Source organism: Zeus faber (assembly GCF_960531495.2).
Source record: "Zeus faber genome assembly, chromosome: 16".
NCBI classification, from domain to species: domain Eukaryota; kingdom Metazoa; phylum Chordata; class Actinopteri; order Zeiformes; family Zeidae; genus Zeus; species Zeus faber.
The window spans coordinates 30,062,059-30,088,845 of NC_137202.1; the positions used below are offsets into that span (position 1 = coordinate 30,062,059).

Genomic DNA, 26,787 nt, shown 5'->3' on the forward strand with positions numbered 1-26,787 from the left:
AGAGAAGATGGGTGTGATGTTCGCCGTTCAAGGAGGGAGGACGGACTAGAGAGAGAGAGAGAGAGAGAGAGAGAGAGAGAGAGAGAGAGAGAGAGAGAGAGAGAGAGAGAGAGAGAGAGAGAGAGAGAGAGAGAGAGAGAGAGAGAGAGAGAGAGAGAGAGAGAGAGAGAGAGAGAGAGAGAGAGAGAGAGAGAGAGAGAGAGAGATGTCGTGGAAGAGGAACTACTTTGCGTCGGGCGGCGGGACGCTGCAGGGCGTGCTCGGCCCGCGCACCATGACCTCCATCGCCCTGAGCAAAGGCCTCAGCAACGAACCGGGACAGAACAGCTGCTTCCTGAACAGCGCACTGCAGGTGGGAGACACACACAGACATACTCACACCCGCACACACAAATATGAGCACACAATTACAAATAAACGATATATATGCACAAAGACGTAGACATAAACTGTAAATACACACATAAACGAACACTCTTCCACAAATAAATGAACTGTCTGTGTAAACGCACACAAGAGGCCTCGACTTCACACTGAAAACAATCCAGTAACCCAAACTGTTGTAGTGCCCTTGAGCAAGTGATTAAACCTGCAGGTTCTTTGTGAAATGAACTGGTTAAAATCTGTGATCGACGTCATCGTAGCGCAGATGTGTTTTATAATGACATGTTAGGCCATTCCACCGACTGTGTAATTACACAACATTGTGCGTGTGTGTGCGCGCGTGCGTGTGTTCGTCCTAGCATGTAACCGAGTGAGACAGTGCCGTCACATGTTCACACAGTGGCTCCATTAGTGGAATATCTTTTCACCAACTTGACGTCTCACTCCCAAGCCGCTGAAACCTTTGAAGTCTGGATGAGTTGTTAATCTGCTGCTGAGGCTCTGAGTGGGACGTGGAGCTTCAGGTTGTGGGACGTGGAGCTTCAGGTTGTGGGACGTGGAGCTTCAGGTTGTGGGACGTGGAGCTTCAGGTTGTGGGACGTGGAGCTTCAGGTTGTGGGACGTGGAGCTTCAGGTTGTGGGACGTGGAGCTTCAGGTTGTGGGACGTGGAGCTTCAGGTTGTGGGACCAGAGCTGAGCTGTGGGAGTAACAGCTGTAGAGCTGTCACAGTTATTGCGTGACCGCCTGATCCATCACTATTACTTGACTAGTTGTATCATTTTGTAAAATTGTTAAGATTCAGGATTTCATGCCACTGCTAGGAAAGTCCCATCGTACGTGACTTAGTTGGATTAGCAGAAAATTGTAACCAAAAATGGAATTTGTCAAATCTCTACATTCTTCAATCATGTGTCTCCATCCAATGCTGAACCTAGAGCCAATGTTAGAAATGGAACGTTTTCATCCAGTGGATTGATGCAAATTAACTGTTTACTCACATATGTTCCAATATTCCTTCATGAGAGTATTGTTACTCTGCATAAATATTATTTGTTTACAGCCAAAGACAATTCAATTGTTCCATTGGAATGATCTGTTTGACACTTCATTCCAAATCGTCATTTCAAATCGCTGTCTTGGGTGGTTCAGGCCGGGGGTCAGGACAGACCATCACCAGCTGATCCACAGAGTCTGAAATGTTGCGCCTTCATCTGCAATGTGGGCGGAGCTATGAAAAGCCACTTCTCCACCGAGGTTCAGGAACCAAAAGAGGACGCGCTTAGGCCCGGGGCCGACCAAAACAGGAACCGTAGCGCTCCCTCAGAGAGCTGCTGGTTTAGTTCCTGTGGAGGTCAGGAGGAGCCAGGACTGGCTCCATGTGTCATTTGGACAAGGTGCTGCTCTCATCACTCGTTGTATTTGGGTTTCTCGCTTTCCAATTTTTTTTATGAACCAAAAGTAACGAGGGGAAGCAAGTTCCACAGGGAGCAGTGAATGTCAGATGAGCCGTTTCCCAGTATTTGCAAATGGCGGCAAGGACCAGGAACTATATCGGAAGAGTTCCTAATACTTGGCAACAACCGCCATTTTGGAAAGTTGCAGGTCTCCTGAAAGCTGATGCAGGACAGAACCTCATCCTTCCACTGGGGCTGTCATGATCAGGACACTTTAGTTGGCGATTAGCTGTCATGCAATCGTCATCGTACAGTTTAATTGTTTATGTTGTCTTTATACCACTATTATGTATAAATAAATATGTATTATAGTAATAACACACATATACCTTACATCCATCAAAATTAGCTCAAAATGCAGAGATAATACATACTATTGCTGAATCAAACTTGCGATCATTTTATTATATCATCATTTTGACCGATTTCCTGCTTTGTACAAAGACATTTTTTAAAAATATATTTGGTTGCTTTTCTGGACAGTCCGTCCCCGTCTCCTATGGCTGTAGTGACGGTGTTGTACAGAATGAAGCTCTGCTGACTCTGCTGCTGCTGCTGGCTTCAACACACCTCCACTGAGCACTAAACAGAAAAACCAACCCGTGGTTGGGTTCCAAGCCCTCCGCCCTCCTCCCCCATCATCCACTCCCAAACCGCTGAATATTCTCAGCTCTGACTCTCTGTGTTTGCAGCAATAAACCATAATAATAACTGATGTCCAAGTAGTAATCCACATTATAACAAAATACAGCTCTCCAAACTCCGATAATCTTCCAGAAATTGCAGGTTGATCTGTCATTTTCCGGAAATAACGTTGAACTTTAAGAGCTTTTCACTGGTGAGGCCCCTTTGGAGGACGGCCGTATCATTTTGCAGGTAAATATAGCATTTAGTCAAACCGCACCCTGAGTGGGTATGGGTGTATTTATAGTTTGTGAATATAAATATTATTATTTTTTTTAAATAAATTATCTGATCAAATAGATGATCAGATTTATAAACAAATGGATGAATAATATATATATACAATATTATGGACACGTGTAGCAACGGATAGGATAGATCTTATTTATTACAATATTATTATAAAGATATGATATTTTCCTGCGGAGCCCCTGTAATTCCTTTATGGACACCTGAGGGGCCGCGCACTCCAGTTTAGGAAACCGTGTCCTAAACCACCTACTGACCCTATAGATGCTCTGAGGGAGCACACATGGGCCCACCAACCACAAGTTGAGCCCTACTGGTCTAGCTGCTGAAGGCTGGAGCTACATGACTCAACAGTGGGGTCTTGCTGCGACCGCACTGTGACACACACACACACACACACACACACACACACACACACACAAACACACACACAGCCTGTCAGAAAGGGTTAGACTCAATTTGTTGAAAAAGCGAGGGATTCTTTATCTCCATCACGGTGTGTGTGTGTGTGTGTGTATGTGTGTCAAGCAATTCATTGTAGGAAAATCAATTGTTGAGGTGCTGGAGAGTTGCAGTTCTTTTTTTCCAATTCTTTATTACTTTCCAAATACCAGCGGTGATATTTCATCCATGGAAGATGAACACAGCAGAGTTTGTTGTCTGCTAGCCTGTATTATCCTATTGTATTACTTTAATATAGCATCTGTTGTATTATACCAAAATCATATTAATTGTTGTTTTTGAAGACTACTCTTAAAAATATCTGTGTATTTATTGTGTGATGATGTATTGTTGTGTATAGTGTGTATTGGGTTTCCACCACTGTTGTTAAAGCTACTGAACTTATTCGTTTACCACCAGTGCAGTGTTTCCAGGGCCTTTTAGAGGCTTGGATCCCAAATTCCTTCAACATAACCAAAATAACATTCTTTCCCCAGTTTATTGTATCGATGAGAAGATTCATTTATTTTTATTGACATTTAGGGCCATGTCCTCACTCATGCATATACGTTAAAAAACACTGTTTAAGTGTAAAACGTTTTCGGTCCACTCTAGCATTTTCAACGCCAAAAACAACGCTTCCGTTTCTTTAATATGCAGGTAGATTCAGCCATTGCTGTCAACGATCTTAATATTCATGCTGTGATGTGACACACTGTATGAGTGCAATTCCTCAAATTGATGAGACTTTTCAACTTTAAATGGCGGCATGGCAAACTAATTTATTTACTTGTGAACATGTCATTAAACCGAACAGTACTGACCAGACGTAAACAAACCGGGGGTCGTCCGTAGGGTCATGATGCAGAACGGCGTCGGCGTTTCAAGCTCCGTGTGGATGGAAACGGAGCAAAACGAAGGAAATGCCTTTCAACTTTTTACTGCAGTCGGATGGAATCGATATATATTTTTATACCGCAGTATCGTATTGCAATAATTGGTGATGACAGAACATAAAGGATTGCGATAGTATGGTATCGGGACCCAGGTATCATGAGATCCCTGGTGGTTCCCACCGCAAACAGAGACAATATTAAAGATCTTAAAATGTCAGATACGATCAGGGCGATTTTGAAATGGGGGTTTATTTGATCCAAAATGGCGGTCGGTCGACATTTGCGGAGCTCCAAGGAGACTGCATTTTTTTTAGATTTGAGGTCTATTTTTAGTTCCTTTCTCGCCAGAAACTCACTAGCGTTAAAGTCCTACCACAGGAATACACCTCGTTCCAAATTATTATGCAAATGATATTTTTCTCTGATTTTCTTAAATAGTCGATGCAAATGACAGTCAGTATAATTTCCACGTCATCAACCGTTAGGGTATAATTTGAATGTTATTGAACAAACCTTCCAATGATTACAGTATGTTTTTCAAAAATAAACTCAAAATGCACTGTTCCAAATGATTATGCACAACAGAGTTTCAAAACATCCTATAGGTTGTAAAGAACTGAAAATGGTCATTTGTTGAATGTGCAGCATTAGGAATCATATTTACTGACATCAAAAGCTATTTCAATCAAAAACATCTTAACAGACCAAGTTCCATGTTGACATAGGAGCCTTCTGTCATATCACCTTCACTGTTCTTGCCTCCATTGAACTTGTGAGTTTTTGCAGAGTTTCTGCTTGAATTTCTTTGCAGGACGTCAGAACAGCCTCCCAGAGCTGCTGGTTTGATGCCAACTGCCACCACCCTCATAGATCTTTTGCTGGAGGATGCTCCAAAGGTTCTCAATAGGGTGGAGGTCAGGGGGGGATGGGGGCCACACCATGAGTTTCTCTCCTTTTATGCCCATAGCAGCCAGTGACACAGAGGTATTCTGTGCAGCATGAGATGGTGCGTTGTCCTGCAGGAAGATGTTTGTTTTACAAAAGGCCCGGTTCTTCTTTTTGTACCAAGGAAGAAAGTGCTCAGTCACAAACTCCATATCATATCTCTCTACTTTGCCGATTAGAGGCAGCTTGGTGGCCGCGGGAAAGGGAACCGCTCTGTCATCTGCAGCCGGCGCTTGACCACTCCCCTTTGTCTGCCACATCCCCCCAAGACACTCACACACACATTGACACTGCTTATAGAGCTTATTGTGTGTCATCACCGGGTGTCATGACATTTCACTGCATATATGTATGACCGTATGTATATGTATGTGACAAATAATCTCTTGAACTTGAACTGTCATTATAATGGGTATACACATACTACACACCTACTCACACACTACTGCTGCTGCTCTCTTCTATTTGTTGCACACCTCTGTTCAGATGTACAGTATATAAATACACTTCTTTGTGGATACAGATTATATTTATTTTCCTTTGGTTGTACTCACTTGATTTTTGACTTGATTTGATCTATTTTTGCATGGAATATATATATTTTGTTTAAATAGTCCACATTTCTATTTTATTATTTTTATACTACTTCTATAATTATAGAACCCAGAATCGTGATTGTGGCGCCGTTTTTAGAGCTTATAGAGCTTATTGTGCGTAATCACCAGGTGCCATGACATTTCACTGTATGTACTGTATGTATGACTGTATGTATGACTGCATGTACTGTATGTATGACTGTATGATTACATTTCACTGCATATATGTATGAAAGTATGTATATGTACATGACAAATAAAAATCTTGAATCTTGAATGTACTGTATGTATGACTGTATGTACTGTATGTGACAAATAACATCTTGATCTTGAACTTGAACATTGTTATATTGTAAATTGAATTTCTGAGGAGTAAACGGGCTCAGAATCATTTTGACACCAGTATGCTCCTTTAATTTGTTGTGTGGTTGTTTTTTTTTTTTTTTTACAGCTAGCCTGCTTTGACTAATAATTATGACTTAAAGGGTTTTTTCTTTTCTTCTGAAATGCTCATTGTTCTGGTTGGGTGAACCGCCTCCCTCCTGATCTCTCTTAAAATTAAGTTAAACTCTAATGAGTTTAATTAGCTTTGTTAGATGCACAAAGATTACCATCTCTGAGTCTCATTGAGTCTACCATCTCCAATTTATTTGTTTTTTCATTCTTAATTCTTATTTTTGCTGCTTGTACCATTGGAATCACAGCAACTAAAGTTTAAAAAAGTCTCTCTCTCAGGTGCTGTGGCATCTGGATATTTTCCGACGTAGTTTCCGTCAGCTGACGACGCATAAATGCATGGAGGAGTCGTGCATCTTCTGCGCTCTCAAGGTAATGTGTGTGTGTGTGTGTGTGTGTGTTTGTTATAGAAAGCTTCATATCTTTGTTTTAAAATATTTTTTTGTTTTGAGAAAAAAAACTTGGACTGAATTATTATCATAAATTTCAGAATGTTGCAGAATATAAAAGTTGTGGGATCCCAGAAACAGAAATTACTCTGAGTGATCAGTGCACCAGCCGCGTTCCTCCTCCACCCTGAAACAGATGTCAGGGGAATTTATTTGAACCTGGTGTGAGAAATCTGCCAATATACAACATTTCAATTAGCTGCGTTTCCATCGGTCGGGGTGAGGAAAGGTCCATTCAGGAGAGAGCTCTTCTGCAATAGGTCGACGTGTATTATTATTCTTATCATTACATTCCACTAATTGTCATTGCACAGAGTGTAAGTACTGAGGCTACAAAATGCACCATCCTAGTATGTGACGTAGACTGGAGCAGAGGCTGCCATGTAGAGGCTCCCAGGGAGCAGTTAGGGGGTGAAGTGTCTTGCTCAAGGACACATCAGCACGCTACCAGGAGGAGCAGGGGATCGAACCGATAATCTTCCGATTACTAGACGACCCGCTCTGCCTCCTGAACCTTATCATCATTATCATTATGGTATATTATTATGATTATTATTATTATTATTATTATTATAATTATTATTTGTATGGGGATTAATGGTCATAAGTTTCCCGGTGGTGAGAGCCCTAAGAGTGTGTTTCTAAGAGTTTCTCAATGTTGTGAGATCTGTGTGTGTGCTCTGTTTGCTGTGAGGTCAGTTCATTCTGCATTGACTCCTCTTATGGTTGCACAGACATTTTATATATTTTCTTTGATTGTATTTCTCTGAAAAGTGCATTGTGTCGCCCTGGTAGGAAATGCGCTTTCTAAATAAAGTGTGACTTGACTTGACTAAGAGAGAACAATTTGTGATGCAGATCTTTCAGGCCGAAACAAATGGATGGATCTGAAAGATAAAAACAACCATTGTGTCAGAGTATAACAACAGTGGATTATTATTATTATTATTATGAATTATTAACGAATAGTTTTTGTTCTGATCGCTGCTCAGATCAGTGTTTTCACTCAGGCTGTTCAGTAAGGTGAAGTCACCAGATGATGAGTCCAGGGTGGAGGTGGGAAGTGTCTGGTTGCTGTAGCGATGCAGGTGTTATTTTTGGCAAGTAGTGTCCTAGCAGCCCCTCTGCTCTGCTGTGACCAAGGAACATACACCACCCTTACAGGAAAATGATGACTCCTACACCCAGTTCCACCTGCATAGACCTACTGTTACCCTCCTCCAGCTGCATAGACCTGCTGTTACCCTCCCCCACCCAGTTCCACCTGCATAGACCTACTGTTACCCTCCTCCAGCTGCATAGACCTGCTGTAACCCTCCTCCACCCATTTCCACCTGCATTGACCTACTGTTACCCTCCTCCACCTGCATAGACCTGCTGTAACCCTCCTCCGCCCATTTCCACCTGCATAGACCTACTGTTACCCTCCTCCACCTGCATAGACCTGCTTTTAACCCTCCTCCGCCCATTTCCACCTGCATAGACCTACTGTTACCCTCCTCCACCTGCATAGACCTGCTTTTAACCCTCTTCCGCCCATTTCCACCTGCATAGACCTACTGTTACCCTCCTCCACCTGCATAGACCTGCTGTAACCCTCCTCCACCCAGTTCCACCTGCATAGAGCTGCTGTTACCCTCCTCCACCTGCATAGACCTGCTGTTACCCTCCTCCACCCAGTTCCACCTGCATAGAGCTGCTGTTACCCTCCTCCACCTGCATAGACCTGCTGTTACCCTCCTCCACCCAGTTCCACCTGCATAGAGCTGCTGTTACCCTCCTCCACCCAGCTCTCATGTCTCTTGTTTCTTTTTCTGAATCAGATGAGGTCGGACTTCTATCCTTCATTGAACTAAATACCTCCCCCCCTCTCGCTCGCTCCCTCTCCCTCCCTCTTGCCCTCTCCCTCCATCTCCCTCTCCATCCTCTCTCCCTCTCTCTCCCCCTCCATCTCTCCCTTCCCCCTCCCTCAGAGTATCTTCTCCCAGTTCCAGTACAGCAGTGAGAAGGTTCTTCCGTCCGACGCTCTACGCAGCGCTCTGGCCAAAACCTTCCAGGACGAGCAGCGGTTCCAGATGGGGATCATGGACGACGCTGCCGAGTGCTTTGTAAGAGCAGGCTCAGATCAGGAGCCACGATGCTGCTTTATTTCATATTTCTTGTAAATTCTCTCACTAAGTATTTTTATTTTCTAGGTTTATATTGTGTGTACGCGGTGCAGGTCTTCTCACTTTGTCTGCTGCGTCACCTTCCTTACTGACATGACGTTCTGCAATTCTGCTGTTCTGCCCAGTTGTCACCTTGATCATACGTGTCCCAGTGCACAGGAAGTAGAGAAGGATTGTTAGGGATCAGAGTCTGAGACGTCTACTACGTTTACTACTACCCTCTGCACCCTCTGCTACACTTACTAGGAATTTGTTCTGCTGAGGTTTGGTGCGTTTCACGACAGACGATCAGCATTAAAAACAGCTAAACGGTCCGAAAAAATGGAAAATATATATACAGTATACATATAATAGAATAAAAATGTAAATCATGATCTCATTTCAGTGTGACGCAGAACTTTTAACATTTTCATTTACATTTAGTCATTTAGCAGACGCTTTTATCCAAAGCGACTTACAAGGGAGAATAACATTCAGCTACATTGCGACAGAGATTAGTGTAACAACAACATTGGTGTAACAATAAATACTGCAAGGTGGTGCTAAGTAATTGTAGGTTAGGACAGGAGGTACTCACTGAAGAGCTGGGTCTTCAAGTGCTTCTTAAAGACAGAGAGGGAGGTCCCCGCTCTGGTCATTTTTGGCAGCTCGTTCCACCAACGTGGAACTACAAATGAGAATAGCCTGGATTGCCGTGGCTGTATGGCCGGCAGAGCCAGGCGACGCTCATTTAATGAGCGCAGCATCCGGGGGGCAACATGTGCTCTTACAAGAGCACTTAAGTAGGCGGGAGCATTCCCAGCAATCACTCTGTAGGCCAGCATCAGAGACTTGAACTTGATGGTAACCAGTGGAGCTCGATGAGCAGCGGAGTGACACTTTGGCTGGTTGAACACCAGTCGCGCCGCCGCATTCTGTATCATCTGTAGTGGTTCACCGCACAGGCCGGCAAGCCTGTTAAGAGGGCGTTGCAGTAGTCGAGACGGGACATCACCAAGGTTTGTACCAGCAGTTGAGTGGCATATTGGGTCAGGTACGGCCTGACTTTTCGGATGTTGAGTAGTGCGAAGCGGCAGGACCGGGAGACGGCGGCAACATGGTCCGAGAATGTCAGTTGGTCATCAATAATGACACCAAGATTCCTTGCAGCCTTGGTAGGAACAAGAGATAGAGAGTCGATTTTAATATCAATGTTGTGATAAATACCTTGTTTGGACGGGAAGACCAGCAGTTCCGTTTTCGCCAGATTTAGTTGAAGATGATAATCCTTCATCCATGTGGATATGTCAGCGAGACAATCCGAGATCCGCGTTGAGACAGTAGGGTCGTCGGGCGGGAAGGACAGATAGAGTTGAGTATCATCCGCATAGCAGTGATATGAAAAGCCATGTGAGCGGATGATCGGGCCCAGTGAGGTGGTGTATATGACAAAGAGGAGGGGTCCTAGCACCGAGCCTTGGGGCACCCCTGTGGTGAGGTGGTGAGGCACAGACAGCTGGCCTCGCCATGTCACACTGAACGAGGGCCCAGTGAGGTAAGATTCGAACCAGGAAAGTGCACTGCCCGTTATGCCCATGCTTGAGAGTATGGACAGGAGTATGCAATGATTGACAGTGTCAAAAGCAGCTGATAAGTCAAGCAGAATGAGAACCGAGGATTTGGCAGCAGGATTTTAAGATGTTTACCACCAGACCTGGTCCTGTCCCAGTTCCACTCTCCAGCCTCCACCCTACCCTCCTCTCACAATTACTTAAAATAAAGAATTGTCCTTATTGAAGAAACATAAAATGACGTGTTCCTTATTTTATCAAATTTTATTAAGTGACTTTTTCATTTTAAATAATCGGAACAATGCAGTGATCCGAGCGTCCATTTTCCACGGTTCAGCGCCATTGAGAGCTATCTTCCTTCCTATTGGCTGCCGCCTGGTGCTCTGCGCTGCTCATTCGCATAAAGTCGAAACTTGCTCAACTTTCCTTGGTGCCGTGAAGCTGTCAGCCGGCGCCTGTCGTCGCTCCGCCGCCTGCAGCTCCGCCCCCTGCAGCCGGATGAAGCCGAGCTCAATTTGAATAAAAGAGGCGGGTCGTAAAGGTTTTCCTTACCGATAATGTCCAGTTCATACAAATTACAGTTTTGTCAGTTATTTGTTAACATAGAACATTTGAAACGTATATGAAAGGTAATTAAGGACAAATCGGTTTGGTTCATAAACAATCTCTAAAATAGCCCCGATATAAATACAATTTTTCTTTTTACAAATATAAAAATGATTTAAAAAATAGCCTTCGATCTATTCATCTGGCATTCCGATCATGTATTAAAGCCCTCAAATATCTCCTTATTTAACAGGGAAAAAAAGCACAAGTAAAATCTAATTGTGTGGGAAACACTGGAATCCCTAAATATAGTATATTATATATATAGTACAGTACAGGGGAAAATGGATGTAGACCAGCAATAAATATCTAAATTAATTACATAGAAATAATATTTTCTAACTTTTTAATTCATTATATATCTATATTTAAATAAAAATAAATTTTCTTCAATTAAGCCTTTATGATTTATTATTGTTATTCATCATATTGGTCCAATAGTTGAACTCTTCTCATTTCCAACGTGGTGGTGTTTGGATGGAGAGGTGGGGTTGTGGACTCTGACCTGCTTGTGGAATGTGTGTTCAGGAGAACATCCTGATGAGGATCCACTTCCACATCTCGGAGGAGACCAGCGAGGACATCTGCACCTCCACACAGTGCATCCCGCACCAGAAGTTCGCCATGACGCTCTACGAGCAGGTGAGCACAGTGGGTTCAGCCGGAGCAGACTGCTCTGCTTGGACAAACCAAAGTTCCTGAATCGATGCAGTCAATTCTTATGTCCGTACTTTGTTTGGAAGTTATTCAGTTAAATCCTCCGCTACGCTGACTAATTTAATTTCAGTTCTATATCTTTGTCATACTTTATTGAAACACTTCATGAGATTACATAAAATCGCTCTATTTCAAGTACTATAAAGATTCCAGACTAAATTATTATTAAATAATGTATTACTACTATTATTATTATTATTAACACTTACAGTAGGTAGTAACCTTAATAAGTTGATTTTCGTAGTTGCTTACAGGTTATAAAAGCATGATTAACCTTTTAGTGTGTGTGTGTGTGTGTGTGTGTGTGTGTGTCAGTGTGTGTGCAGTAGCTGTGGTGCGTCTTCAGATCCTCTTCCCTTCATTCAAATGGTTCACTACATCTCTACTACCTCACTGTGGTAAGACCTGTCTGTCGGTCCGTCAGTCTGTCGGTCTGTCTGTCTGTCTGTCTGTCTGTCTGTCTGTTTGACCGCCTGTCTTTCCTTCCAGTAACCAGGCAGTGAAGATGCTGGAGGTGAAGGACAAGGCGACTCCAGAGATGTTTGGGGAGCTTCTGAGGAACGCCAGCACCGTGGGAGACCTGCGCAGCTGCCCTGTACGTGCGTCCCCCCGGGGGTCCTTCAAGGTCGTCCAGGGGTCCTCAGCAAAATTATTCATCGTTAAATGTCTCCGTTCATTTGTTTCCAAGACACCTGCACCGTTACAGAATGTCCAGTAACAAGTTTCACTGTTACGTTTCAAGGCCGAGTTGGCACAGATTTGAGATTGGGTGAAGTCCGGGGAAGAATCATAGCTGTGATCGTTATGTCTGTGAGCCTCCATCAAATCCCAATCGGCCAGGTCAAGATTCGACCCCCTGCTGCCTGGTGGTGCTCAGTGCACAGACTGAATCCTCAGATATTCATTCAGTGTTGGAGGTTCTCTGGCTTCTGGCTGCCCCCCCCCCCCTTTCCCTCTAGTTTAGCTTTGTTTCGTCTGTTTCGTGGACGATGACCAGAATCGCTCTCTCACTTTACTCCTCCCCCTCTCGTCCTCCCCTGCTCCTCACCACCGCAGGCTAGCTGTGGGGAGAGGCTGCATATGGGCCGCGTCCTGCTCAACTCTCCAGAGATCATCACCATCGGCCTGGTGTGGGACTCGGACCACTCAGACCTGGCGGAGGACGTCATCCACAGCCTAGGCACCTGCCTGAGGCTGGGGGACGTACGTACACACACACACACACACACACACAGCCACACACACACACACACACACACACACACACACACACACACACACACACACACACACACAGCCACACACACAGCCACACACACAGCCACACACACACACACACAGCCACACACACAGCCACACACACAGCCACACACACAGCCACACACACAGCCACACAGCCACACACACACACACACAGCCACACACACACACACACACACACACACACACACACACACACACACACACACACACACACACACACACACACACACACACACACACAGCCACACACACAGCCACACACACACACACAGCCACACACACAGCCACACACACACAGCCACACACACAGCCACACACACACACACAGCCACACACACACACACACACACACACACACACACACACACACAGCCACACACACACACACACACACACACACACAGCCACACACACACACAGCCACACACACACAGCCACACACACACAGCCACACACACACAGCCACACACACACAGCCACACACACACACAGCCACACACACAGCCACACACACACAGCCACACACACAGCCACACACACACACACACACACACACACACACACACACACACACAGCCACACACACAGCCACACACACACACACAGCCACACACACAGCCACACACACACAGCCACACACACAGCCACACACACACACACAGCCACACACACACACACACACACACACACACACACACACACACAGCCACACACACACACACACACACACACACACAGCCACACACACACACAGCCACACACACACAGCCACACACACACAGCCACACACACACAGCCACACACACACAGCCACACACACACACAGCCACACACACAGCCACACACACACACACACACACACACAACACAGCCACACACAGCCACACACACACACGCAGCCACACACAGCCACACACACACACACACACACACACACACAGCCACACACACACACACAGCCACACACACACACACACACACACACACACACACACACACACACAGCCACACACAGCCACACACACACACGCAGCCACAAACAGCCACACGCAGCCACACGCAGCCACAAACAGCCACACACAGCCACACACAGCCACACACACACACACACACACAGCCACACACACAGCCACACACACACACACAGCCACACACACACACACAGCCACACACACACACACACACAGCCACACACACAGCCACACACACACACACAGCCACACACACACACACACAGCCACACACACACACACAGCCACACACAGCCACACACACACACACAGCCACACACAGCCACACACACACACGCAGCCACACACAGCCACACACAGCCACACACACACACACACACACAGCCACACACAGCCACACACACACACACAGCCACACACAGCCACACACACACACACAGCCACACACACAGCCACACACACACACACAGCCACACACACACACACACACAGCCACACACAGCCACACACACACACACAGCCACACACAGCCACACACACACACACAGCCACACACACAGCCACACACACACACACAGCCACACACACACACACAGCCACACACACACACACACACAGCCACACACACAGCCACACACACACACACAGCCACACACACAGCCACACACACACACACAGCCACACACACACACACAGCCACACACACACACACACACAGCCACACACACACACACAGCCACACACACACACAGCCTGGGGACCTGCCGCTTCCAATTCACCACGATGAATACAAATCCAAAATCCACAGCGTGTGATCTGATCTGCAGAAGGACCAGACCAAGCTACCGTGATTGAGCTGTTACAACCCATCTGATCCCATTCACACAGTCATGTAGAAATACAGTCACTACACTAAACTCTACATCAGGTCAGTGCTGGAGATTTTAAACTTTAAATATCAAAATGCTCAATGTCTTCCATTGCATTTTTGAAACCTTGAGAACAGCTGTGTTATTGCTGTTTTCTGAACTCTGAAGGGATTGACCTTGAATGACATTCAGCCAAACGCTTTCAACGGTACTTCACTCATCATTCATTCAGTCGACCAAAATGAGGCTGGTTGTGCTGTAGGACGTTTGACCTTTGGCCTCTGACTTTATTTGTGTGATATGGGGTTTCCAACGGGTCTGACGAAATTCTCCCTCTCATTCAGTTGTTCTACCGGGTGGTGGAGGAGAAGGCTCGGCAGGCGGAGCTCTACCTAGTGGGCATGGTGTGTTACTACGGCCACCACTACTCCACCTTCTTCTTCCAGACTAAGATCCGCAGGTGGATGTACTTCGACGACGCACACGTCAAAGAGGTACGAGAGCCAGGGGCAGGAGATGGACTTGGGTCTGGGGGCGGAGCCAGTCTGAGCTCAATAAGCTGCTTTTAGACGGAGCTTTTCCAGTTCCACGGCCTCTCAAAGCGTTTTGCAGTTCTGCAGCAGCCGGATGAACACTGAGAGGAAGTCACCACAAAGTCCAAAGATTCCTTTTGAAATGGCAACTTTCATACCCAGTTTTTCAACATCTGGCTCTAAGACGGTCACTGTGTGTTCCTTCTATTGAACGGTGTATTTGTTGTTGTGTTTCTTGGTCTTTGAGGTGGTGGGCTTGTCTTTTTATTCTTCTTCATGAATGTTTGTCCATATCCACTGTTTACAGACCACAACAAGCCGCCCTGCTTTAGCTAATCCACTGTGGCTGCACTTTTACTGCTTGCGCGTGTGGCGGACCCCGCCACCAAACAATGGAAAACAACACACAGAGCAGCACATGCAGAACACAAAAACACTGAATGGCTATTTCTCATAAAGTGGCAGCTGAATAAAGTATTGTGCTGTGATGGGATGTTTTATTTGAACAAAACAATCCTACGGATTACCACTTTAAATGGGAGGAATCTGTTTTATTAAAAAGACTAAACTCCCAACGACAGCTAGTTTGACCCCCACCCTCTCCTGCTCCTGAAAGGAAGTCTCTCAGCAGGATGTCAGCCTACTTCCTGTGATGTCATCATGCTCTTGTGTGATTGGTTGGACAGAGGGGTGTGGGTGGGGCAGCAAAACTCACTCTGATTGGTTAATTGGTGTGTGTGTGTGTGTGTGTGTGTGTGTGTGTGTGTGTGTGTGTGTGTGTGTGTGTGTGTGTGTGTGTGTGTGTGTGTGTGTGTGTGTGTGTGTGTGTGTGTGTGTGTGTGTGTGTGTGTGTGTGTAAGCGAGAGGAAGTGTTCTCATATTTTGGTTGGTGACTTTTCCTCTCTTTCCTGTTTCTTCCTTAACCCTCTCTTTTCCTTTCACCTTCATTGGCTCATCCCTCTTTCCATGTCTCCTGTCCCTCATTAACTCTCTGTCAATTTTGTCTATTCTCTCTTATTCTCTTCGTTGTTTGTGTGTCTCTCTCTCTTTCTCTCTCTCTCTCTCCCCCTCCCTCCCCCCTCTGCCTCCCTCCCTCTCTTTCTGGTTGTGAAAACAAGGATTTCCCTCTATTGTTCAACTGTCCAGCTGGACTCTGGGTGTGGTCAGCACACACACACACACACACACACACACACACACATTCCACCACAGACACATTGAGCTGCGTGTTACTGACCCGCGGTCGGTGTCCGACTCTGGACGTCCCGTTAGAGACGAGGACCAACGCGTCGACGGGCTCCATACGAAGAGTGACACAACATGGAGGACGGAGCTGCTCTGAAATAACAAAGTGGGGTTTTCTAGGCGGCTAGGACGCCGGGAGGCTATGTTATCTTTTTTATCTTGTATCGCCGTGGTTCGCTGCTGGTTTTCGTAGTTGAGTCAGTTGAGGTCAGTATCAAAAATGAAAATTTAAATCAACATTATTTCCAAAGGGGTATCTGCTCCGCATAACTGTTGGCTGTCTGCGCTCTGGCCCCTGCAGATCGGCCCCAAGTGGAAGGACGTGGTGTCGCGCTGCATCAAGGGCCACTACCAGCCGCTGCTGCTGCTCTACGCCGATCCCCGCGGGACCCCTGTGTCCGCCCACGAGCCGCCCGCCCGCGTCCACCTGCAGCACCTCAGCAAGACCTGCTACGACAGCGAGGACTCGGGTGACGATGCAAATTTGACAAGAACCAGATTGAAAAGGCCTTTTTTTGTTGCCATGAATTCAAATTCGGTTGTAGTCGTCATTGTTTTTCTTCTCTTCCCCTTTACTCGCCCCTGTTTCGACTGACAAAAGAACCCTAATGTGTCAGAATGTGTCGTTTGTTCTTGTTTTTTTATGGTTAATATTTTTTCCTACGATGCAAATAAGGTTCTTTGGAATTGTTTCTCTTTAACAATTAAGCTGATTAGGTGTTTTGTGTGACCAGGACGGGAGCCGTCCATCTCCAGCGATACTCGCACCGATTCGTCCACAGAGAGCTGCTCATACCGGCCGGCACCGCACGGCTCACACTGCAGCTTGGACCGCACAGGTGGGACGGATGGACGGATAAGAGACACAGACAGACAGACAGACAGACAAATGACTTACAGATAAATGGACTGGTAGGCAGACAGCGTGAAAGCAGAGAACGTACCTTTCCATGTCCATGTCACCCTCCATGTCCATCAGCTGTCGTCTGGCATGGTTCGGCGCTCATCGGAGATCATTGAAACAAGAGTTACCGTCAATTCTTCATTGATAGAGCAGCTCAGCAGGTCGGGTGCGGGGCCCTAGGGGCCAGTGTTGTGACGCCTCGTACACAGCTCTTGCGTTGATGTCCGTATCCAGACTCCCTGCGTGTTATCTCTTAGCTCTAAATTGAAATTATTGCCATTCCCGGGAAGTTGCATTTATTTTGGCAACCAAATCTTGTGACAAAATGTCACATCAACGCTACAGGAAACATGATCTGAAATCAGATTATTTTTAATAGGTAACGTCTATGTTTACATGTATCTTCTGTGTAAAAGCCGTGAAGCCATATTGCAATTTAATTTCGCAATTGTATTTTATTTTATTTTTTTTGTTATTTGCAGTTAATCTTGATAAACGTATTCTCCATAAATAAAACTTAAATTATACATTTACCACTAATATGATGCAAACTATTTTTGTTTATTTTAGAGTATAACTACTCCATTTAAAAAAATAAAAAAATAAAAAAAATCCCATTTATATTAGGAATAGCAGGAAGTAACTGAAATGTTACTGATAACATTTGGACTATTAATAGAAAATGTTCAGTTTTCAGATTCCTGGCATTAATCGGTGGTAGATCACATCATTTCTTTCATTAATTGAAGTTGCCATTCAGTTTGTTCTGATAATCTATTTCATCTCAAAATAACTGTATTGTTGAAAGTTACGCTTAAGAACCATGACGAGCCGGGTGGCGTCCATGCTTTCAAACATCTGTTGCCATGGTTTCTGTTGCTAAGGCCACGTGACGGACAGAGAGCAGCTCTCCTCGTTGAGGAAGGCGCGTGGGGACGGCGACAGGAGGCGGAGCTCTAGTCGCCCCTGGCGACCCAAACCCGACAACCAGGCGTCGTCGGGCGGTTACCACAGCGAGGGTACGCGGGGGGGGGGTCACATGACCAACATGAGCCAATCACACGCTGACATTCCATCACATCTGCCACAGGGGTGCTTAGATTTCTTTGTTTATTCGATTTTCTGTTGTTCTTGTTGATTATTTGAGGATATAAGACTCGTACCTTGTTGTGAGGTCGCTCCTAGATCCAAGGACCTTGATCCTGAACTTCCACATCAGAATGTTACTTTACTGTACATTATTCTGGGCCCAATGTTAGAAGATCAAGTGAAATTTGCCAGAAAACAGAAAGTTCCTTTCTTTAAATGTAACTTTTTTCTTCACTTCGCTCTCTCTCTTTCTCTCCCGCTCTCCTCTACGTCTCTCTTTCTCTCCTCCCTCCTCCCAGGGGAGACCCTAAAGGAGCGTGACGCCCCCCGTCCCCCTCGCTCCTCCCTCTCCTCCTCCAGGTTGAGAGATTTCAAGGAGACGATGAGTCACTTCCTCCACAGTCGACCTCTGTCTTCGTCCTCCTCCTCCTCTTCGCTGCCGGCCGCCGGGACCTCCTCCTCCTCCTCCTCCAAAGCCCCCCCCCCACCCAGAACATCGGACTGGGAGACGGGGAGCGCGGCGGGCGGGCGCTACCGCCCGGCGTGGCGTCCTCGGCGCGAGGCGCTCAACATCGACAGCATCTTCACCCGCGAGCGGCGGCGGCAGGCGGGGTACAGCCCCCTGGGGGCCCCCGGGGCCCCGGACGTGCTCCCGGACCCACCCGTGGCCCCCCGGGCGTGGACCGCGGCGGGCCGCTCCCAGACGCTTCCCTCCAGCGTCGCCCGACAGGGAGGAGGGAGTGAGGGAGGAGGGAGTGAGGGGGGAGGGGGTGTAACCAGGCTGATCCAGAGGATGGAGAGCGGCTACGAGAGCAGCGAGAGGAACAGCAGCAGCCCAGTCAGCCTGGACCTGACACTGGGAGACGCCAGGTGCACACCTGTCATTCACTAAATATATCATCTAACTATGAAGGCAGGAATCTCTGTCTGTCTGTCTGTCTGTCTGTCTGTCTGTCTGTCTGTCATTCGATTGTCTCGACAACTGTTCATCCTATCTACTTCACGCTTGGCAGGTGTATTGTTGGGGACCCAAGGATGTGCAGTGTTGAATTTGGTGCGATTTTGACACGTGTCATATGAAAATCCTTACAATGAATAGTGAAGGATGAGCTAACGGGGGCGGGGCTTCAGGGCTCTACGACTGAGTCACAAAGATTGTCTTTCTTGTGTATGACTTAAACCAACAGTTTCATTTTCCATTGTGGGACACAGGCCTGAATCATTGACATTTTGTGAAACCGTGCCATTAAAATATCTTAGGAAGTCTTCAATTTTGAACAGGCAGGCACTAGGATTGATAATTGTAAATAATAGTAAAAAACATCAACAATGACATTAAAAACATGATTGACGCCGACAACAAGAATAATACCAGGGCCCAACACTGACTTTGCCAACTTGGCAACCATCCATTGTCTTTCTGTTGCCACATTTGAATCATTTCAAAATTTTGAGATCTATAGATGGATGGATGGATAGATAGAGATAGATGGCTAGAGAAATATATATATATATATATATATATATATATATATATATATATACTGTAGATGATGGAGAGATAGAGATGGCTGAATAGATAAATGGAGAGATGGATGGATGATAGATAGAGATAGATGGGTTTCTCAACAGATGGCGGGGTGTAGCATGTTGGTTGGCTATGACACAAATGTGTTTACCCGGGTGGCTACACACACACTGACGTGCTGCATGTACCCTCAGGGAGGACGGAGTGAAGAAGCCTTCGTCCTGCCTCTCTTCCTCAGCACCATCATGGAGGAGCGTCACAAAGTCCAAGAGCAGCAGCTCTCTGCTGCCGGAGCAACTGAGCTGCAGCCTGGCCAAGCCCTCAGGTGTTGGATGCAATATCTTAACCATGTTTATACCGTATATGTGATATTATATACACATTTTATGTTGTAATATTTTATATTTTACACGTGTGTGTGTGTGTGTGTGTGTGTGTGTGTGTGTGTGTGTATGTGTGTGTGTTAGGCTCGGCGGGCCGCAGCGAGCTGGACGAGCTGCAGGAAGAAGTGGCGCGGCGGGCGAGCGAGCAGGAGCAGCAGAGGCTGAAGGAGAGAGAGAGAGAGGTAGCACTGGGCTTCAACCCCACGCCCAGCAAGATCCTGGACCTGGACCAGCTGCAGATCCAGGGTCCGTTCGCACATACACACACACACATGCCAACAACCTACTAAAACACACACACACACAGTTTCATTGTGGTGGCCAACTGGATGGTTCCTCATTGATAGCTGGACAAAGAGCCACTGGGCCTCAACACAATCACACACCATTACGATCACCCACTGACACAATCTGAAGTCTGGATTCTGCTTCTCCATATTCACCTAGTGAGCGAGCTCAGTGTTGTTCAGAGACGTGGCTGTTTGCTTTTATACTCGTACAGATTGTACATGGAAAAACATCGACATAAAAACAAACAACAACATGTACATGGAAAAACATCAACATAGAAACAAACAACATGAACATGGAAAAACATCAACATAGAAACAAACACCAACATGCACATGGAAAAACATCAACATAGAAACAAACATGCACATGGAAAAACATCAACATAGAAACAAACAACATGTACATGGAAGAACATCAACATAGAAACAAACATGTACATGGAAAACATCAACATAGAATCAAAGAACAACATGTACATGGAAAAACATCAACATAGAAACAAACATGTACATGGAAAAACATCAACATAGAAACAAACATGCACATGGAAAAAAATAAATATGGAAACAAATAACATGTACATGGAAAAACATCAACATAGAAACAAACAACATGAACATGGAAAAACATCAACATAGAAACAAACACCAACATGCACATGGAAAAACATCAACATAGAAACAAACAACAACATGTACATGGAAAAACATCAACATAGAAACAAACAACAACATGCACATGGAAAAACATCAACATAGAAACAAACAACAACATGTACATGATAAAACATCAACATAGAAACAAACACCAACATGCACATGGAAAAACATCAACATAGAAACAAACAACATGTACATGGAAAAACATCAACATGGAAACAAACATGCACATGGAAAAACATCAACATAGAAACAAACATGCACATGGAAAAACATCAACATAGAAACAAACAACAGACATGTACATGGAAAAACATCAACATAGAAACAAACATGTACATGGAAAAAAATAAATATGGAAACAAATAACAGGTACATGGAAAAACAAACATAGAAACAAAAATGAACATGGAAAAACAAACAGAAACAAACAACATGTACATGGAAAAACAAACATAGAAACAAACATGCACTTGGAAAAACAAACATAGAAACAAACAACAACATGCACATGGAAAAACGTCAACATAGAAACAAACAACAACATGCACATGGAAAAACGTCAACATAGAAACAAACAACAACATGCACATGGAAAAACAAACATAGAAACAAACAACATGCACATGGAAAAACGTCAACATAGAAACAAACAACAACATGTACATGGAAAAACATCAACATAGAAACAAACATGAACATGGAAAAACAACCAGAAACAAACAACATGTACATGGAAAAACAAACATAGAAACGAACATGTACGTGGAAAAACATCAACATAGAAACAAACAACATGCACATGGAAAAACAAACATAGAAACAAACAACATGTTCATGGAAAAATGTCAACATAGAAACAAACAACATGTACATGGAAAAACGTCAACATAGAAACAAACATGTACATGGAAAAACATAAGCACGGAAACAAACAACAACATGTACATGGGAAAACAAACAGAAACCAACAACATGTACATGGAAAAACAAACATAGAAACAAACAACATGTACATGGAAAAACCTCAACATAGAAACAAATAACCACATGTACATGGAAAAACATCAACATGGAAACAAACAACAACATGTACATGGAAAAACAAACAGAAACAAACAACATGTACATGGAAAAACAAACAGAAACAAACAACATGTACATGGAAAAACATCAACATAGAAACAAACAACAACATGTACATGGAAAAACATCAACATAGAATCAAATAACCACATGTACATGGAAAAACATCAACTTGGAAACAAACAACAACGTGTACATGGAAAAACAAACATAGAAACAAACATGTACATGAAAAAAAATCAACATAGAAACAAACATGTACATGGAAAAACATCAACATAGAAACAAACAACAACATGCACATGGAAAAACATGTACATGGAAAAACATCAACATAGAAACAAACAACAACATGCACATGGAAAAACATCAACATAGAAACAAACAACAACATGCACATGGAAAAACATCAACATAGAAACAAACATGTACATTGAAAAACATCAACATTGAAACAAACAACATGTACATGGAAAAACATCAACATAGAAACAAACATGTACATCGAAAAACAAACATATAAACAAACATGTACATGGAAAAACAAACATAGAAACAAACAACATGTACATGGAAAAACAAACAGAAACAAACAACATGCACATGGAAAAACATCAACATAGAAACAAATAACCACATGTACATGGAAAAACAAACAGAAACAAACATGTACATGGAAAAACAAACATAGAAACAAACAACAACATGTACATGGAAAAACAAACAGAAACAAACATGTACATGGAAAAACATCAACATAGAAACAAACATGAACATGGAAAAACATCAACATAGAAACGAATAACCACATGTACATGGAAAAACATCAACATGGAAACAAACATGTACATGGAAAAACAAACAGAAACAAACAACATGTACATGGAAAAACAAACATAGAAACAAACATGTACATGGAAAAACAAACATAGAAACAAACATGTACATGGAAAAACATCAACATGGAAACAAACATGTACATGGAAAAACATCAACATAGAAACAAACATGTACATGGAAAAAAATAAACATGGAAACAAATAACAACATGTACATGGAAAAACATCAACATAGAAACAAACATGAACATGGAAAAACAAACAGAAACAAACATGTACATGGAAAAACAAACATAGAAACAAACATGCACATGGAAAAACAAACATAGAAACAAACATGCACATGGAAAAACAAACATAGAAACAAACAACAACATGCACATGGAAAAACAAACATAGAAACAAACAACATGCACATGGACAAACGTTAACATAGAAACAAACATGTACATGGAAAAACATCAACATAGAAACAAACATGAACATGGAAAAACAACCAGAAACAAACAACATGTACATGGAAAAACAAACATAGAAACAAACAACATGCACATGGAAAAACAAACATAGAAACAAACAACATGTTCATGGAAAAACGTCAACATAGAAACAAACAACATGTACATGGAAAAACATCAACATAGAAACAAACAACATGTACATGGAAAAACATCAACATGGAAACAAACAACATGTACATGGAAAAACATCAACATAGAAACAAACAACATGTACATGGAAAAACATCAACATAGAAACAAACATGTACATGGAAAAACATCAGCATCGAAATAAACATGTACATGGAAAAACATCAGCACAGAAACAAACAACAACATGTACATGGAAAAACAAACAGAAACAAACATGTACATGGAAAAACAAACATAGAAACCAACAACAATATGTACATGGAATGTTTATCAAACACAGGATAAGATGTAAATTCCTTGTGCAAGCACATACCTAAGAGTGTCGTGATGAATGGTAGAACGTCTTAATGTCATCTTGTCGTCTTGGTGATGAATGGTGGTGAATGGTGGGAGCTGGATATGCATCATCAGTAGTGTATCCTTGGATCTTGGGATGTTTCGGCCTCTACACTATACACCCTCCCCAAGGTGGCCAGCTACAGGCTGATCGGACCTGAGCTTGCGTGAGTCCAGACTTGTCACGAGAAAGAAAGCCATATTGATGGCAGACTTCTCGAGGGACTATGCACGGCAGGGGCGTCCTACTCCCTGAGTCAAGCCAAAGCTGACCGCATACCTACTGGTTTGCTACTTTGGGGCCCAACAGGGGTCTTTCCTCCTCATAAAAAGCCACTGGCTGCTCCTTCCGGCTGCCTCTGATGCAGCTTTGATGGCTGAGCGCTGGTTCTGGCCGCTAACTCCCAGGTCAGTGAACAGTCTGGTGGTAGATCTTGCCACAAACCCTCTGCATCCGACCTCCACTGGGCGGACCTCAGCGTTCCAGCCACGGTGTTGTGCTTCAGCAGCGAGCTCGGCGTAGCGTAGATGTTTTCGCTCATAAGCCTCATCCACTGCGTCCTCCCAGGGTACTGTGAGTTCGATAATGTACACCTTCTTCAGAGAAGGAGACCACAGCATCAGGTCAGGTCTCAGGGTAGTTGTAGCAATCTCTGGAGGAAAAACCAGCTGTCGGCCAATGTCAGCCAGCATCTTCCAGTCACGGGCTAAGCGTAGCTGGCCTCGCTCAGATGGTGTAGAACAGCTTCTAGTTACCTTAGCCCCCTCACGGACAAAGATAGTTGCCCATTGTTGGTTGGATGCTGGTGGTGGTAGGGAGTTGGTGGCAGTTCGTTTGTCCTCCAGAGTGGATGCAAGGACTTTCAGGACTTGGTTGTGACGCCACGTATAACGTCCTTGGGTGAGACTGGTTTTACACCCTGTAAGAATGTGTCTGAGGGTGGCTGGCATAGAACATAGGGCACACCCCGGATCTTCACCAAACCACTGGTGAAGGTTGACTGGTGTTGGAAGGACGTCGTATGTAGCTCTGATGGAGAAGCTCAACTGTCTCGCTTCCATGGCCCACATGTCTTTCCAGCTGATCTTCCTCCTCTCCACACTGTCCCAACTTGTCCACTGTCCTTGTTTGCCAAGAGAGACTGCCTTGGCCCATCGTGCAGCATCCTCCTGGTGACGTACTTCCTCCACCACCATCTTCCTCCGTTCTCGTGCTGTGGCCTTACTCCACGCTGGGGGGGTAGCTGTTAGCCCAAAGCCTCCTCTTCCTTGCTGAACATGGCCCACAATGTCAGCGTGTTTGAGGGCTGCTGTTGCTTCCTCCACTGCTTTGGCTGGTCTCCATTTGCGGCCAGTGGTTATGGTTGGTGCATTGTTGCTCACCACTATGTCTCTGGATTCATTCAGTGTCATCTGGAGTCTTGTTTTTTTCCGTTTGTTTTTCTGTTTGGAAAAACAAACAGAAACAAACATGTACATGGAAAAACCTCAACATAGAAACAAATAACCACATGTACATGGAAAAACATCAACATGGAAACAAACATGTACATGGAAAAACAAACAGAAACAAACAACATGTACATGGAAAAACAAACAGAAACAAACAACATGTACATGGAAAAACAAACAGAAACAAACAACATGTACATGGAAAAACATCAACATAGAAACAAACATGTACATGGAAAAACAAACAGAAACAAACAACATGTACATGGAAAAACAAACAGAAACAAACAACATGTACATGGAAAAACAAACAGAAACAAACAACATGTACATGGAAAAACATCAACATAGAAACAACCAACAACATGCACATGATAAAACATCAACATAGAAACAAACAACATGCACATGGAAAAACATCAACATGGAAACAAACAACAACATGTACATGGAAAAACATCGACATAAAAACAAACAACAACATGTACATGGAAAAACAAACAGAAACAAACAACATGTACATGAAAAAACATCAACATAGAAACAACCAACAACATGCACATGATAAAACATCAACATGGAAACAAACAACATGCACATGGAAAAACATCAACATGGAAACAAACAACAACATGTACATGGAAACACATCGACATAAAAACAAACAACAACATGTACATGGAAAAACATCAACATAGAAACAAACAACATGAACATGGAAAAACAAACAGAAACAAACAACATGTACATGGAAAAACATCAACATTGAAACAACCAACAACATGCACATGATAAAACATCAACATGGAAACAAACAACATGCACATGGAAAAACATCAACATGGAAACAAACAACAACATGTACATGGAAAAACATCAACATAGAAACGAACAACATGAACATGGAAAAACATCAACATAGAAACAAACATGCACATGGAAAAAAATCAACATGGAAACAAACATGCACATGGAAAAACATCAACATGGAAACAAACATGCACATGGAAAAACATCAACATAGAAACAAACAACATGTACATGGAAAAACATGTACATGGAAAAACATCAACATAGAAACACAACA

The 26,787-nt window shown here is 44.0% G+C and overlaps 1 protein-coding gene across 1 annotated transcript in view; it reads left to right on the top strand.

Moving 5' to 3' along the window:
* Positions 1 to 205: 205 nt before the first annotated feature.
* Positions 206 to 26,787, top strand: part of usp54a (ubiquitin specific peptidase 54a) — a gene marked incomplete at its 5' end in the record, with an annotated part of 44,850 nt that continues 18,268 nt past the window's right edge. The window contains 14 exons of the mRNA XM_080016661.1: positions 206 to 352; positions 6,386 to 6,478; positions 8,529 to 8,663; positions 11,408 to 11,521; positions 11,912 to 11,994; positions 12,086 to 12,191; positions 12,653 to 12,799; positions 15,044 to 15,193; positions 16,779 to 16,947; positions 17,212 to 17,316; positions 18,266 to 18,400; positions 18,770 to 19,340; positions 20,193 to 20,323; positions 20,466 to 20,627. Coding sequence (XP_079872787.1) covers positions 206 to 352; positions 6,386 to 6,478; positions 8,529 to 8,663; positions 11,408 to 11,521; positions 11,912 to 11,994; positions 12,086 to 12,191; positions 12,653 to 12,799; positions 15,044 to 15,193; positions 16,779 to 16,947; positions 17,212 to 17,316; positions 18,266 to 18,400; positions 18,770 to 19,340; positions 20,193 to 20,323; positions 20,466 to 20,627 — 2,248 coding nt within the window. The remainder of the gene's footprint in view (positions 353 to 6,385; positions 6,479 to 8,528; positions 8,664 to 11,407; positions 11,522 to 11,911; positions 11,995 to 12,085; positions 12,192 to 12,652; positions 12,800 to 15,043; positions 15,194 to 16,778; positions 16,948 to 17,211; positions 17,317 to 18,265; positions 18,401 to 18,769; positions 19,341 to 20,192; positions 20,324 to 20,465; positions 20,628 to 26,787) is intronic.